General features: G+C 45.4%; 1 protein-coding gene across 3 annotated transcripts in view; it reads left to right on the forward strand.

Annotated features, from left to right (window-relative positions):
• LOC144693794 (uncharacterized) overlaps window positions 1–17,916 on the forward strand; it is a 456,645-nt gene that overhangs the window by 253,521 nt on the left and 185,208 nt on the right. For all 3 annotated transcript variants that reach the window (XM_078563834.1, XM_078563835.1, XM_078563833.1), the window contains exon 12: window positions 7,954–8,094. In XM_078563834.1, the coding sequence (XP_078419960.1) occupies window positions 7,954–8,094 (141 nt within the window). The remainder of the gene's footprint in view (window positions 1–7,953; window positions 8,095–17,916) is intronic.

A 17,916-nucleotide genomic window follows, 5' to 3' on the forward strand; every position in this document is an offset into this window, starting at 1 on the left:
TCATCACGTCCAGAGCAATCAAGGCAACTCAGTAGTTTGACTAAATTCAAACCTGTAAGATGCAGGACAGAAAGGTACCGATGCAACTCTATTCCTTACATGGTTTGGGTCCTCAATGGAGTACTTAAATGATGAAATTTATATGCATCTCAGTGCCTGTAATGTAGGAATGCTGTATTGGTTTGTAATTTTACAATAATTTTAATTAACATTACCCTTTGTCATGAAGAGATATTAATGTCTATAACGTTATTGGAAATTTATTTTTTTTAAATAGAGTTTAGTGGTGTCTATGTCTGTGTGTGTCTTAGTTGGATTAAAGACAGCTAGTCTGGATGCTTTGATGTCTAGCAGTTTGAGATGTTAATCAGATAAACATAAGGAGGAGAAGGTAAAGTGCAAATTTGCATTTGTTGAATAAACCATTCAAAAGAATGGGTAAAATCTTGCACCTAGCTGGAAGAGGCCAAGAAATGTGTTTATATTACTAAGAAAATTGGTGGAATAAAAGGATTATTGTTAGGAGAGGTAAAATTAAAAACCTAGTAATACAATGGAAAATTTATATTCAAAGGAAATGCTAGGTATAAACAGAAGGGAGTTTGTGTGTAAGTCAGAGGCATTTAAGATCTAACCTTTTAGATCTAAGATCTAACATTTAATATGTAAGCCTCAACTGTGTGTGTAAAGGAACCAAATTGCAAGGAACCTCATTTTGAGTTCATAAGGTCAAATGTGCTTTGCCTTATTTAAAGTCTTTAGGTTACTGTTGCCTTGGCAAAGATTTACCTGGGAATGATTCATTTGGGGATTAGTTTAAAAGTTATTATGGTAGTAATTTGTAGACATGTGTATGTGTTTAATTTGCTGTTAAATTAATAAATGTTTAATTTACTTTTACGTAAAAAAGCCTTTGGAGACTCAGTGGTCTTATTCCTGAATTCAGAGCTGCATCTCAAACATACCAATTGAAAATATAGGTTATGACAGTTGCTTAAGTTTCCCTCTGGGATTTAAACAACTCAGCCTTTACCAACTGCTGTGCCATAATACGTTCCTTTAATATCCCATCCACTAATTCCCTGTCACCTGCTGAATTTGTTTATCTATTTTTGTTAGTACACGATTGTTATGCGTTTGCATGTTTTCAACCTGATTATTTAGTCTATATATGAATTTCTTGATGTAAGTAACATTGCAATTCAGCCTTCGGCTGCAAGCATGTTTCTTAGGATTAGTGTTATAATCCTGGCCTCTTGCGCACCCTGTCTTTTCATTGCTCCACCATTGGCATTTGTGTCTTTAGCTGGCTAGTCTCAAAAGCTCTAGGTCAAAATTTTACATCCTGCGCCCGACCTGAACGGATGTGAAATAGCGCGAGATGACATCCCAATGTCGTCCCACACGCAGGCAATCTTCAGGTCGCTGAGCGCATGCGGGGATTCGAGCCGTGCCCGCCAACAATTAAAGGGCCACTTAAGGCCATTAAAAAGGCAATTGACCCTGATTTTACATTGCCTGCGTGATTTTGCGCTCGTTGTATGGGCAAAACGGGAAGGCAGGCATCCATGGGTGGAATAAAAAGGGTCTGCAACATTGCCATTGTGAGTAGTGAGGAGTTTGAGATAGTTTGCTGCTGGTTGTTTATTTGGACTTGACAGCTTCATCTCTGTTCTGAGCTTCAGCCTTAGCATTTCTTAGCATTTCATTTCAGGACTCATTGATGTCTCCAAGGCCCCCCGAGGGTTTTGACCATGTGGACCCTTCCAGGCAGCAGATAGTCTTCTGTTACCTTGGGAATGGGGATTGTGTTCTCCGCTGGTGGCACCTCCTCTGAGGAGGAAGAGAGGGAAAGAAGGGCAAGGGGGCCAGGTGTCCCAATGCAGCTTCCAAGAGAGCGACCTGTGGAATGGAGAGGCGTAGGCACAAGGCGCGCAGGGCCAGCAGGCAGTCCAAGGCGGAAGAGGCCGCCACTATCCTTCTGCCAGGGTTTACAAGCGGCGATGCAGCTACCTCAACATGTCTAAGGTGCAATGCCGAAGGAGGCTCCACCTCTCCAAGGAGACTATGACCTCCATTTGTCAGATGATTAGGTCTGAGATCACCACCAACTGTGTGGATGGACACCCATGTCAGAGGTTCTGAAGGACACGGTGGCCCTCAACTTCTACACCTCCGGCTCTTTCCAGGGCTCAGTGGGGGATCTTTGTGGAGTGTCCCATTCAGTTGTCTCCAGTTGCATCAAACTAGTGACTGATGCTCTGTTCAGGCGGGTAAAGACATTTATTCATTTCCGTATGGATGAGGCCAGCCAGGCTGAGCGAGCCAGAGGGTTTGCAGCGATTGTACCCTGGATGCGGGGAACCCAGCAATCGACTGCACACATGTGGCTATCAAAGCACCAGCGGGTCAGCTGGGTGCCTTTGTCAACAGGAATGTGCAATGTACCCTGACTCTTACTTCCTCAGACACTCACAGGTGCCAAGGCTAAATAGCCTTGCTCCAGCTCGACTGGATGAATGGCTGCTGGGTGACAAGGGCTATCCATTGAAAATGTGGCTTATGACAGCTCTCCGCCACCCAAGAACAGAGGCAGAGCAGTGTTTTATTAGGAATCATGCCTCCACAAGGTCAATGATAGAGAGGACAATAGGTCTTCTGAAGATGTGCTTCCAATGCCTAGACCATTCAGAGGGAGCACTACAATACCCTCCAGAGTGGGTGCCATCAATTGTGGTTGAATGCTGCGCTCTCCACAATCTAGCACTGGAAAGGGGGGGAACCCACTGGAGGAAGAGGATCTTGAGGCAGCTGCACAGGCCACACATGATGAATCCAGTGGTGAGTCAGAAGAGGAGCACGCTGAGGATGTGGAGGCAGACTTCTGGATCCTTCAGGGACACCAGGGACGCCTTGATCCAATGCTCCTTCAATGAGGCTGCCAAAGATCTGCTTCCACTTCATGCCAAGACTGCTGCCTCCATCCCGGATGTTTGAAATGACCCTTTCCTTTGAACACAAAGTCCACTCAGTGCCTGTGCAATAAAGTTTAGAACCAGTCATGTCCAGCATGAGATACTGGCGTGCCCTGCATCTACAAAACAAGTGAAGCATACTCAGGCCATTAAGACAAAAGCAAAATTTATATCATGTTGGCACCCACATCAAATGAACATAACAATATATAACGTTAATGGCCACACCAGTAAACATATTAACAAATCAAGACAGAACAGAAGATCACCCGTGAACAGTCCCTCTTCTGCTCACGGTGCCTTAAACTTACATTTGCAAGTGCTGCATGTTGTTGCCCCCCACCACGCCACCCCCTGCCCCCCCTTTGCTAGCAGAAACATTGGAGGCAACCTGCTAACTGTGCTGACCTGTTGGCCTTGTTGACCTTGGCAGTCATCCTCTGGCCAGTGGAGACTGTGCTGGGCCTGCCTGGGAGAGAGCGGACAGTGCCACGGCTGGCCTCCCCATAATCATTGCAGCCTCATCAGATGCCACGGTCACTGCAGAGGGGCGGAGGAGTTTCCGCCATCATCCAGAGGGCCCTGGGAGAACCCCACAGGGATGACAAGCAGCTCGTGTGCCAACGCGAGGTCGCTGTGGACTGACCTGCTCACCATTGATGGACGGGCACCTAGCTAGGATATTGTGTGCTTCATCCATCTCCCACACTGGCACTAACCTTCTGAGGTCATTGCCTGTGTGAGGGCTTGCAGGTCCGAGCGCAATCCCAGGAACCCCTGATTCTGTCCCTAGAGCTGCCTCTACATGAGAGTCGCCACTCCCTCAATGGAGGAGGCAGTGCACTTGATAATAAGGGTCAATGCAGTGCTGCTGCTCTGCGTGGACTCCTCCATGACAGAGACCATGGCACGCATACCCTCATGGATCTCTGCTAGATCCTCCCACACATCCCCATGAACATCCAGCATCTGCTGCCTAGTGGATAACTTCAGAGGCTCATCATCTGCCTTCAGCTCAGCATCATGCTGGTCTCCAGCAGTCCTCTGACTGCCAGTGCCCTGGGCACATTCTACCTCCGTCCGCTCCTCAGGCGAGTGCAATGTGTTCTCACCACAGTGCACCGACATTCTAGCTGATGAGCTAATGCCCACCAAGGTGCTGGTATCTGCACTGGTGCCTGGTTCAGAGGTGGGGTGTAACGCAGGTGCATCTAAAGCCTAGTGGTCCTCTAGCGTCAAGGGCAGCTCTTTGGGGTCCTACGTTTGTGAGCAAGCTGGCGATTCTAGGGGAGAACAACGACATGTCATTAGTTTAAGTCATCACACTGTCACTGTGCATGCCAAGCGCCCTGGTGAGACAATGGAGATCTGCATCATGGTGCCATTGTCTTTCAGTGATCAATGGATACTCCAGGTTTGAGGCTCTCATTAATGATGAGACTACACAAGAATGTTTGCATAATTCAACACGCTCACCTCTGCACTGCACTCATCTTTGTCAGAGACCCCTGCCTCTCCACAACCGGCTGACTGAGGTGGGCGGTGGCACTCCAGCTTCAACCAGCTCCAAGGCATCCATCTCGTACCTCATCAGAATGAGGAGGTTTGGGGGGCCCTCTGCCTGTCTTAGTTACTTCTTTGGTGTTATGGCTTCTCTTCTCCTGAAATGACAGAGGAGCATTGATTTGTACACTCTACGCGCAGCAGCAATGCAGCCTGACAAACCTCCCCCCCACCTCCCCGGTACAACTTGCAGGGCACATCCGAGTCATGGCCCTCGACCCGCAAGGCACTCGGGCCGAGCAGCTAGGGCTCACCCCCAGGCCAGCTCAGGTGCCAGCGACACCAGCGACTCAGACTCTAACATCTCTGAGCTCTACCGGGGGATGGCCAGCCCTTAACACTCCTCCATGCTGATCCATTCCAACTCAGTACTCACCCTTGCTGAGTGCAGCAGATCGTTGAGCCTTTTGCTGGCATTGCACCCAAGTGCGCCGCACAACGTCGTGGCCGCTGACCTCGGCTGCCACCTCCTCCCAGGCTTTTTTGGTCAGATGCGGAGGCCTCCTCCTGACATCCCTGGGTACTAGAGTGTCCAGCCTGACACCAACTTCCTCCACAAGGACCGCGAGGGCACTCGTCTGAGAAATTGGAGGGGGGGGGCCAAGTGCCCACCCGACTCGCCCTCCTGCCTCCAGCTACTGGTGAGGCCATTGTTTAAATGAAATGTTTTCCTGGACAGACTCCCAAGATTCTCCCCTCGCGGCCTTCAGGGAGCTGCCTCTGCTGGTTTTAAAGCACCCACTGGGTCTCCATTGGACCTGGTGCCTGACAGGCTCCCACCTCCGCCCAGCCCTTCCCCACCATTGAGAAGATGCATTTCCCGCTGGGCAGAACTTAATTGGCTTCCAGCGTGAAATCGCATTTGCAACGCGACTGCGGCAGGGAGCAGATTCCACATCTGCTTCCACCGACTTGGCGCACACGCCAAGCTTCAAATTTAGGCCCTGGAGTTCACTCCCTCAATCTTTTTTTCTCTCTACCTCTCTCCCCTCCTTTGAAGCATTTCTTAAACCCTACCTCTTTGATTAATCTTTTGGTTATCTGTACTAATATCTTTGTTTGCGACCTGCTGTTAAATTTTGCTGGATGACGCTCAAGTGAAATGCCTTTGGGCACGTTACTATGCGAGTGGTGTGAAATTTGCTTTTGAGTCTGCAAGTTTTCCTGAGGTTCTGCAAAGTTGGGAGAAAGTTAGTTCAGCAAAAGTAGCAGAATTGTCCTGGAATAAACAAAACAGCCAGTTTCAATCAGTTGGGAATTATTCAACAGATGGCATTGGTTATTTTGTGATTGTTTGAGCAGATTTGCAATATAATCCCTCATTTTCAGAAATGCCTGCCTGACATTTTACTCCATTTGTTTACGCAACTTCGAAATCTTCTCAATAGAATTTAACTTCTCTTGAATTTCTCGAAGATTTTCCTCGATTATTTTTAAAATCTCCCCCTCTTGTTCCCTGAGATCTCTGATTAAACACTACTGTTTCTCATCAAGATTCTGGTAACTCTTAAGTGACAGGCGATCTGACCAATCCAATTTCTCAGCAGCTCCTCAGTGGGAACCTGGCAATTTCTCTATGAATGAAAGGTACTCCGGCCAATTCACTTCCTCAGGTGCTTCTTAGCAGGCCAAAAGCTTTCTCAATTACTTTTGCTCTCTCACCTCAACCCCCTTTTCCAATCTCTCATTCCCCTCCCTATCAAATCTCGATTTTCCTTCATGCATCCTCTTCTGTCTCACACAGCAAAGGTGGTTGAGAGAGTGAGAAAGCTATCTTTTACGCAACCATCTCTCTTTCAGTCAAACAGACTTTCTGTCAATGCCACCTTCACACAAACTTCCCTTATCCTTGCCTCTCTCTTTCCTATCTCTCAATACTGTCTCTGAACTCTCCTCGCTCTATTCCAGCGTTGGGCAACCTATGGCCTGTGGGCAGCATGTAGCCCATCAGGGTTCTGAGTGCGGTCTGCAAGACATTTTGTTAACACAGATTGTTGCCCAGATTCCATTGATTTCCATCCGCGTAGTTCTTTTCCTTCCAGTATTACTAATGTGATGCACATGCAAAGCCATGGCACGTGAAGTGAAGTGTGTGCTGGTTGCACACAACATTGACTGTGACAGCTGTGAGCTCCCTCTGCGTCCAATCAAAGCGCTGCCAAGGTTCAATCGGCATGCCCTGCAAATTCTACCTACCCAGCGCAGTTAGCAAAATTACCCTATCCCGAGTGATTGTCTTGGTTACAATACCAGTGGACGTGGGAGGTTGTGCTTTTTTATGTTACTTTTGCTAGTAATCTAATTTGCCCCAAATTGTATAATGGATCGCTATGTGTCGAAGTGGCGTGATGAAGAAAGAGGATCAGGTGCAAAATCATAAAGTATGGAGAAAGAAATAGTAGCCAAAAAGAGGAAAATCGGTGACAAGGGCAGAATGGTAAAAGAGAGTTGGGAGATGGATTATTTTGTTGTTGGACAGACAGGGAGGCCATTTTGCTTAATTTGCAACCAGGTGATGTCAGTTCCAAAAAAATACAACATTAAGCTCTGATCTGAGAAAATGTGGCTTAGTATGTCAAAAGCTTTGGGTTGATAAATGGAAGTTTGAGGAGGAACTAATTCATGTTCATCCCCTGGATGAAGAAGAAATTAACTGGCTAACGAGGAAAGGCATGTGAGAACTTTGGTTGAATATCCCTGGTCCAGTTCTCCGGCATTGCATTGCAAAGCTGATGTCAATCTTTGGATTAACATACACATGCGAGCAGGCTTTTTCTGCTATGGGACACATTAAATGCAAGAAGCACAACAGACTAATGGATAGAAACCTCAGTGCTGAATTGCGAATCATCTGCACATCCCTGAGTCCTAATCTAAGAAAGATTGTGGAGGGCAGATCCAACCAGAAGTCGCACTGAGTATGATGTAAGGGAAGCATAAATATTTCTTTTGTTTTTACCATTTGAAGTTGTTGACGGTTCTATTAATATATGAATGATTAAGCATTTTCTAAAACTCATTATGAAATATTCGACGTGTATTAAATTTATTTAATCTTATTCATGGAGTCATGGTTAGTGCATATTCAATCTTGCGACTCACTGAGATGAGGGAGGGCCACTCATGTGGCCTACTCACTAGCCTAGGTTGCCTATCACTGCTCTGTTCTATTCTCTCTCCTTCCCTTCCTCTGTTGCTTTCCATTTCAGTCATTTCTCTCAAAGAGCTTTGGGCTTATTTGATAATGCCTGATAATATATGCAAAATGGTCAGTCATTAAAGTCAGGGAGCAACTGGAGGCAGCAGCACAGATAGTCTGAATCATGAGGCCTTCACAATTGGTGCCTGAGATAATTGTAGTAAAATTAAAGATCTTTGGATTAGTGAATTAATCTTTGTTGTCTTTCTTGTGTAGGTGTTGGGCTGTATTGGACATTGTTCCCCAGACATCTGAGCGAAAAGTTCTATTTGATGGGGATTCGAACAGCAGTGTGCCTATTGGACATCAGGTGGTACCTGGCTACATAATCATCCACTTTAATATATCTTTGGAAGCGTGAGTGATCTTCAATTGTTATCTTGTACCAATAATTGGCAATTGTTAGTGCAGATTATATTACAAAAAATACTGTTTATTTTATGCCAAATATGATATAGTAATAATGTAATTTTGATTGACTTCAGGAAGTATGAGAAAGTAAGAAAGAATCGTGCTTGCATGCCTTCAACTCCAGACTTTTTTAATAATAGCTAAAGCCTGTTAAGTACTGTATTTTTTAAACTGCCGCATGGTTCACAAGGCTCACGGAATCATTTTATCTTAATTTCTTTATACAGATCATTTTTAGAGCCCAGAAAATGTTTTGGAATCCGTCCAATACATTTAAAAAATATTTTACATAAATAAATGAAGATCAGAGCAGTCCTAAGACAAAGCACTTTGCTTACTTGCCTTCTCCTTCAATATATTAGAATTTGTACCTTTCCCATAAAAGGTTGCGCATTAAAGTATTTATTGTGGATCTGAATTGGAAATAGAAATGTTTAAATTTTTCTTATCTACATACTTTCCTTCAGTGATAACTGTAATCACAGCATGACATCCAGCTCTATCTCACCACCATCTGTCTCAATTCCTCTACTGCCTTTGTGTTATCAAACTGCTTGTCCAACATCCAGTACTGGATGACCAGAAATTTCTAATAATTATGCAATGGGAAGACTGAAAACACTGCCTTTGGTCCCTGCCACAGATGCTGCCCCTCCCTAGCTACTGTATGCAATCTAAGTGCCCTATTTCAGCAAGAGCCTCCAATTCCAAATACTCTCCATCAGTAAAATTGCCTATTTTCACCTCTGTAATATTGACCATCTCCACCCTGCCTCACTCCACTTACTGCAGAAACCTTCATCCATGCTTTTCTTACCTCCAGACTTTTCCAATAGTCCCCTCGCCGACCTTCCATTATCTACACTCCACGAATTTAAGCTCATCCAAATTTCTGCTGCCAGTATCCTAAGTCATACCAGATCTCATTCACACATCATTTCTGTACTTGTTGATCTACATTGGTTCCTGATGCAGCAACACCTAGATTTTAAAATATTCATCCTTTTCTTCAATCTCTCCATGATTTTGTCTATTGCTATCTCTGCAACCTACTGCAGCTTTATAACCCTTCAATTGTTTGGGTTCCTCCATCTCTGGCCTCTTTTGCATCACCACCATTGGCAGCCATGTCTTGAACTGCCTAGAACTTAAACTGGAATTTCCTTCCTAAGCATCTCTGCCTCTCCAACTTTTTCTCCTCCTATGGCACTCCTTAAAACCCACATCTTTGACCAAGTGTTTTTATAAGATCTTGAATATCCAACCCAGTTTCCAAAAAATACCAATAATTGCTAACAAATAGCAGGTGCAACTATGATTTTCTTTACATTTGTAAATGTGTGAAATCACAGAACATTTCTTAATCCATAATATTTACTGCCTAAACCCCAAGGTTAAAGTCGGTTTTATTTTGGTGAGAAAGATTCCGTATAAATCTGAAAGTGCTAATAGTTGTGTGACTGGAAATGTACTTGAATTTCATGATTTGAAGAGTCAACACTCACTGCTACAAATGCAGTACTACAATGCCATCTGCAGAATGTTTCAGAAGTGCACTGGAAAAGTGTTTATCTCACACATGCATTTCGCTGAGTTATGCATCAAATTCCATTTTTCAGAGTCATTTATTAGCTTTAATGCCTCTAAATTTGTGTGACCAGTATTGATTTTGCAGTTTTTAAAAAAATCATGTAGCTTGCAAAATGTAGCCTGACCGTTGACATTTCTGTGATAAATGAATGACGATGCCTGTCAGGGGAGTCTTCAAATCTAAAATTCCATGTCCTATGTCCTTTGCTTTTGGGTGTTATAAAGTGCATATGAAAATCATTTTTAATGTAGAAATCTCAACCCATGTTTGTTTTTTGCGATTCAATCAATGTAAAATTGTCGAAATATTTTACTACAATATAACTCAAGAATAGCTTTTATAAAATGTTTATATGCAAATGAATATAATTTGAATGGCCTGCTCTCTTCAGGTAAATTATTCAATAGGCTGACAATAATCGCTGTGCTCAACATTCAAAAATATGAATAATTGTGGCATTGTTTATTGTTGGATCAAGATTCTACATTTAAATATGCTATCTGAAACAATGATGTGAAATGTTTGATAAGATTACATTTGGATCACAGCGTTCCTGTTTGATTTACAATTGAATGAGGTTTTGTTAACCTTAGAAAAATGAGTATTGTCTGAATGCTGTTCATTTTCGCAGCAATTACTCAAGTGCACAGAACAAATTAATTAATCATTTTGTAATCTATACAGTTATAATTTTTCAGCTTAAATGATCCGCAATTCTAGAAGTAGGAGATAAAAAAGATGCGGGCGGGGGGGTAGCACTAATGGTTAAAGAATCAATTCCAGTTGTGAGAAGGGATGATATACTAAATGGGTCAACAAATGAGGCTTTATGGATTGAGCTTAGAAATAAAAAAGGGGCAGTCACACTACTGGGAGTATACTATAGACCCCCAAATAGTGAAAGGGAGATAGAAGAACAAATATGTAGGCAAATTTCTGCTTGTAAGAACAAGAGGGCAATAATAGTAATACTATCCTAATATCAACTGGGATTCAAACAATATAAGGGGCACTGAGGGAGAAAAATTCATGCAGTGTGTCCAGGAAAATTTTTTCAACCAATTAGTGACAAACCCAACGAGAGGAGATGCAATTCTAGACCTAGTCTTGGGGAAGGAAGAAGGGCAAGTGGGTGAAGTGACAGTTGGCGACCATATCGGGGACAGTGATCAAAATTCAGTTGGATTTAGTATTACCATGGAAAAGGACAGAGATAAGGCAGGAGTAAAAGTCTTGAACTGGGGGAAGGCAAATTTTGCAGAAATGAAAAGGGACTTGGCTGAGGTGGACTGGACAGCACTGCTGGAGGACAAAACATGGAAAACCAGTGGGAAGCACTAAAAAACGAGATCCTAATTGTACAAAGTAGACATTTCCCCTACAAAAATTAGAGTGGTACTGCCACATCTAGACCTCCCTGGTTGTCTAGAGGAATACAGGGGAAGATCAAATAGAAAAAGAAAGCGTACGATAGGCACAAAGGAACTAAGCACTGCAGATAGCCTCGACGAATATAGGAAGTGCAGGGACGAAGTAAAAAAGGAAATAAGGAAATCAAAGAGAGGGCATGAAAAAAGTTGAGCAAGTAAAGTTAAAGATAACCCAAAGATGTTTTACCAATACTTTAATGCTAAAAGGTTAGTTAAGGAAAAAGTGGGGCCTATCAGAGATGAAGATGGAAACTTGTGTGTAGATGCAGAGGCTGTGGGAAGGGTTTTGAATGAATATTTTGTCTCCGTGTTTACAAAGGAAAGGGAGGATTTAGATATAATAGTCCAGGAGGAACACTGCAAGATATTGGACGGGATAATTGTAAAGAGAGAGGAAGTACTCGAAGGGTTGAAATCCTTGAAAGTTGATAAATCAACAGGGCCAGATGGTTTGTTTCCGAGGCTGCTGAAGGAAGTCAGGGAGGAGATTAGCGGATGCTCTGAGGATGATTTTCCAATCTTCACTAGATACAGGGGAGGTACCAGAGGACTGGAGAAATGCAAATGTAGTTCCATTGTTTAAAAAGCGATCAAAGGAAATGCCAAACAATTATAGGCCAGTTAGTCTTACATCGGTGGTGAGCAAATTAGTAGAATCAATCCTGAGAGATAGGATTAACTGTCATGTGAAAAGGCATGGGCTAGTCAGGGATGGTTAGCATGGATTTGTTAAAGGAAGGTCTTGCCTCAGATTTGATTGAATTCTTTGAGGAAGTGACAAGAAGGGTTGATGAAGGTAGTGCAGTGGATGTTGTGTACATGGATTTTAGCCAGGCATTTGACAAGATTCCACATGGCAGATTGGTCAGGACAGTAAAAGCCCATGGGATTCAGGGTAATGTGGCAAACTGGATAAAAGGTTGGCTTTGTAACAGGAAACAAAGGGTAATGATCGATGGATGCCCTTGCGAATGGAAAGTTCTCTCAAATGGTGTTCCACAGGGCTCGGTGTTGGGACCCTTGCTGTTTGTGTTATATATTAACGATTTGGACGTGAACGTGGGGGGTACGATTGGCAAATTTGCAGATGACACAAAGATTGGCTGAGTAGTGGATAGTGTAGAGGATAGCCATAATCTCCAAACCAATATAGATGGGTTGGTAGAGTGGGCGGTAAAGTGGCAGATGGATTTTAACATAGAGAAGTGTGAGGTCATACATTTAGGGAGATCAAACAGTTACAGGGATTACAAAATAAATGGGAATATATTAAGAGGGGTAGATGAAGTGAGAGATCTTGGTGTACAAGTACACAGGTCCATGAAGGCAGCAGTTCAAGTAGACAAGGTTGTAATGAAAGCATATGGAATGCTCTCCTTCATTGGCAAAGGTATAGAATATAAAAGTAAAGATATAATGGCATGGACAAGATGGGCCGAATGGCCCCCTTCTGTGCTGTAACTTTTCTATGGTTCTATGGTTCTAAGTACCCTGCTCAAAATGGGGAGCTTTTAGGGAGGTAAAGATAGGAATGGCTGACTTGAAGTATACCACTGTGGATCTGCCGAGCTGGATATCAGGGTGAATTTAGAGTGCATCAGACATATCATTGCAATGACTAATTTGTTTTTGTGTTCATTTACAATTAGAAGTAAGAAACCACACAATCACAGCGGGCACCACCTTCTAGGTGTGTATAAATTTCCCAGCTCATTTGTGCCAACCAGAAAATAGGATTTTGGGGTGAAAATTGAGTTTTAACTAAACTTCTGCCACCTGAACTTCACGGTTATGTTCGTTTGGGTGGGAACTGAATACTGCATACTGCTATAAGTCCCAACCGAATCTGCTATTGAGGGCACATCTAATCAACTTGAGATTCATTGTGCCATTCAGTCATCTGTTGTGTGTGCCAGACCAGACTAAAGAAATGTAGGTCTGGATTCTCCTTAGGGAGGATTTTGGACGGCAAATAGAATTAAATGTGACCTTAAAAATAATTACCTCAAAACTGTCACTGCAGCTACATTCTGCACCCCCCGCCCAAAAGAAAATTGCTGATGTCACGTTAAGACCCACCCAAAGCCTGCTCCACCAAATGGAATTGTGGTCAGGGGGCATAGCTAACCTTTCACCCATTGCCCTCCATTTCCATAAGCCTGTCCTATATAATTAGTGCCACTCAATCTACAAGAATAGGAGCTTTTCCAAGTTGTCCCTTAGGTGGATATGAAACTGAAGATCTTTTTTTATGTGCTACTGCTGAAGGTTGATTGCTGAGAACTTATACTGCCACTTTTAATCAGCTGTGCCTAAAATATTGCTTTGCACTGGAGACGTGGATCTCGCATTGGGAATTTCATTATTTTGTGTTATAAAGGGGAGGAAAACATGTAAGAGGCTAGGTTGGAAGCCTTGCCAAAGATACTGCTTCCCTGTATGTATATATATACCAGGACCTGGTACTAAAAGGAGGAGTGGAACAGAACAGCTAGCTGCTAACGTATGGAGAACACCACCGATGGTCCAGAATTTCAATAAATGAAGGTCGACTGACCACGCAATTCTTCTCCCCTCCTCACTCCCTAGTGTTCAAAAATACCCTCACTATCCAAGGCTTCTCCCAAGGCCCTCTATAAAACAAAAGGTTACTTTTCTCCTGCCATCATCCAACTCCCAAAAGTTGGCAGCTCACACAGGAATGAACTCACAGCTTTATGTGGTCAAGCTGTCTTTACTTAGAGGCATGCAGTGATTTTTGCTGAATCGGTGGAGGTCCCATCATTGGGATAATTATTAAGTGGCCAGCACAGTCTAGCTGGAGGCATGACTTCCCTCACGATATTGTCAAGAGGCGGTAATTAAGAGCCAGCAGGCCGGGGAGGCAATCAATTAAAGATGGCAGGCAGGCCTTTCATGCAACTGGTTCAATCAGAGGGCTGGTGGCTCTGGAGCAAAGAGATCACAAGGGCGCCTCCATTTTGAGTCGCCCTCTGAAAGGTGGGAATTAAATACGTTTTTATGTTGGCCAAGCAGGCAGAGCACCAAGAACGGAGGGGAAATCCCTTCAGCAGAGCTTAAGGGTCATGGGGGCATCATTTGTTGCTGGCAGGCCCCTGCGACATGGAGGCTTGGGCCTGGCCTCCCCGAGGAGGCCATTGGGAGGCCACCTCCATGCTGCTGGCAGCCTCTCAAAGTGGAGAGATTTGCTCCATCATTGGAAGTACCAACAGCACAGGAAAATCACTCTTAATAAGCCATTAATCATTCAAATTGGCTTCCCATCTCAATTCATTGGGCAGCTGTACTGTTGCTACTGTTCCTACCACTGGGAACATTCCCTGTGGTGGGATTGTGATGGGGAGCTAACCTGGCACAGTTTCCCAGCATTTTATTGACCCCGTCACCGACTCCATTCCTGCTTCCTTCGAGTCTGCTCCACCGTTCAATATGATCATGGCTGATCGTCTATTTCAATACCATACTCCTGCTCTCTCCCCCTACCCATTGATGCCTTTAGAGTCCAGAAATCTATCTATTTCCTCCTTAAATATATTCAGTGACTTGGCTTCCACAGCCTTCTGTGTTAGAAAATTCCACAGGTTCACCACCCTCTGAGTAAAGAAGTTTCTCCTCATCTCAGTCCTAAATGGCCTATCCCGTAGATTGTGACCCTTTGTTCTAGAATCCCCCCCCAGCCAGAGGAAACATCCTCCCTGCATCCAGTCTGTCCAGCCCTGTCAGAATTTTATATGTTTCAATGAGGTCCCCTCTCATTCTTCTAAACTCCAGTGAATACAGGCCTAGTCGGCCCAATCTCTCCTCATATGACAATCCTGCCATCCCAGGAATCAGTCTGGTGAAGCTTTGCTGCACTCCCTCTGTAGCAAGTATATCCTTTCCTACGTAAGGAGACCAAAACTGCACACACTACTCCAGGTGTGGTCTCACCGAGGCCATGTATATTTGCAGTAAACATCCTTGCTCCTGTGCTCAAGTCCTCTTGCAATGAAGGCCAACATACCATTTGCCTTCTTAACTGCCTGCTGCACTTGCATGCTTGCTTTCAGTGACTGGTGGACAAGGTACCCAGATTTTTTTGTACATCAACATTTCCCAATCTATCACTATTTATATAATACTCTGCCATTCTGTTTTTCCTACTGAAGTTGATAACTTCACACTTATCCACATTATACTGCATCTGCCATGTATTTGCCCACTCACTCAACTTGCCTAAATCGCTTTGAAGCCTCTTAACATCCTCCTCACCAGTCACTTTCCCACCTAGTTTTGTGTCATCAGAAACTTGGAAATATTATATTTTGTTCCCTCATCCAAATCATTGCTATATATATTGGGAATAGCTGGGGCCCAAGCACCGATCTCTGCGGTACCCTATCAGTCACCACCTGCCATTCTGGGAAAGACTCATTTACTACTCCTACTCTCTTCCTGTCTGCTAACCAACTCTTAATCTGTGCCAATTGTGGTAATTATGGTTTTATCTAATGTGTACTATATCTCTAAGAAGAATGCTGTTAAGGAAGATCACATGGACTTGAGTAACCAATAGGAGAGTAGCACGGGCTACCTCTGTAGTTAGTATTCAGTGATATGGCGATAGGGTTTGAAGTGAAAGCACACGTGTATTTCTGCTGATTGGCTTTGTAAATAAACATAACGTTTTCCACCTAAGGAGTGTATGCTGATCAACTCTATCTATAGTACCAACTCGGCCACCACTTACAACAAGCATGCGACTAGGAACCACAAGATCCAACATCAATATGTTACCCCAGTCCCATGTGCTTTAATTTTACACGCTAACCTCTTATGTGGGACTTTTTCAAAAGCTTTCTGAAAATCCAAATACATCACATCCACTGGCTCTCCCTTATCTAATCTGCTAGTTACATCCTCAAAATATTCCAGTAGGTTTGTCAAACATAATTCCCTTTTCATAAACCCATATTGGCTTTGTCTAATCCTGTTGATATTTTCTAAATGTCCTGTTATCACATCTTTTATAATAGACAGTAGCGTTTTCCCTACTACTGCAGTTAGGCTAACCTCTGTGTGTGTGTGTGTGTGTGTGTGTCTGCGCGCCCGTGTGCGACTGTGTATGTGTGTGTGTGTGTGTGTGTGTGTGCGCGCGCGCCCGTGTGCGACTGAGTGTGTGTGTGTGTGTGGGACTGAGTGTGTGTGTGTATGTGGGACTGAGTATGTGAATGTGTGGGACTGAGAGGGAGAGTGTATGTGTGTGTGAGAGGGAGAGTGTGTGTGACTGAGAGGGAGTGTGTGTGAATGAGAGTGACTGAGTGAGTATGTGTGTGTGACTGAGTGAGTATGTGTGTGGGACTGAGTGAGTATGTGTGTATGACTGAGTGAGTATGTGTGTGTGGGACTGAGTGAGTATGTGTGTGGGACTGAGTGAGTATGTGTGTGGGACTGAGTGAGTATGTGTGTGGGACTGAGTGAGTATGTGTGTGGGACTGAGTGAGTATGTGTGTGGGACTGAGTGAATATGTATGTGGGACTGAGTATGTATATGGGACTGAGTGAGTGTGTGTGACTGAGAGGGAGAGTGTGTGTGTGGGAGTGAGCGAGTGGGTGTGTGTGTGGGAGCGAGCGAGCGGGTGTGTGTGTGGGAGCGAGCGAGCGGGTGTGTGTGGGGGAGCGAGCGAGCGGGTGTGTGTGTGGGAGCGAGCGATTGGGTGTGTGTGTGTGGGGGAGCGAGTGAGCGGGGGTGTGTGTGGGAGCGAGTGAGCGGGTGTGTGTGTGGGAGCGAGCGAGCGGGTGTGTGTGGGAGCGAGCGAGTGGGTGTGTGTGTGGGAGCGAGCGAGCGGGTGTGTGTGCGCGAGCGAGTGGGTGTGTGGGAGCAAGCGGGCATGTGTGTGGAACCGAGCGGGCGTGTGTGTGGGAGTGAGCAGGCGGGTGTGTGTGTGAGAGCGAGCGGGTGTGTGTATGGGAGCAAGCGAGCGGGGGTGTGTGTGAGTGGGAGCGAGCGAGCGGGTGTGTGTGGGAGCGAGCGGGTGTGTGTGTGGGAGCGAGCGAGCGAGCGGGCGGGTGTGTGTGGGAGCGAGCAGCCGTGTGTGTGTGTGGGAGCGAGCGGGTGTGTGTGTGGGAGCGAGCGGGTGTGTGTGTGTGTGTGGGAGCGAGTGGGCGTGTGTGTGTGTGGGAGCGAGCGAGCGGGTGTGTATGTGTGTGTGGGAGCGAGCGGGGGTGTGTGTGGGAGCGAGCAGGTGTGTGTGTGGGAGCGAGTGAGCGGGCGTGTGTGTGTGTGGGAGCGAGTGAGCGGGCGTGTGTGTGTGTGGGAGCGAGCGGGGGTGTGTGTGGGAGCGAGCGGGTGTGTGTGTGAGAGCGAGCGCGCGGGCGTGTGTGTGTGTGGGAGCGGGCGTGTGTGTGTGTGGGAGCGAGCGGGGGTGTGTGTGGGAGCGAGCGGGTGTGTAGGTGTGTGTGGGAGCGAGCGGGTGTGTGTGTGGGAGTGAGCGAGCGGGTGTGTGTGTGGAAGCGAGCGGGTGTGTATGTGTGTGGGGGAGCGAGCGGGTGTGTGTGGGAGTGAGCGAGCGGGTGAGTGTGTGTGGAAGCGGGCGTGTGTGTGGGAGTGAGCGAGCGGGGGTGTGTGTGGGAGCGAGCGGGTGTGTATGTGTGTGTGGGAGCGAGCGGGTGTGTGTGTGTGAGTGAGCGAGCGGTAGTGTGTGTGTGTGGGAGCGGGCGTGTGTGTGGGAGTGAGCGAGCGGGTGA

This window comes from Cetorhinus maximus, chromosome 19 (genome assembly GCF_964194155.1).
Source record: "Cetorhinus maximus chromosome 19, sCetMax3.hap1.1, whole genome shotgun sequence".
NCBI lineage: Eukaryota > Metazoa > Chordata > Chondrichthyes > Lamniformes > Cetorhinidae > Cetorhinus > Cetorhinus maximus.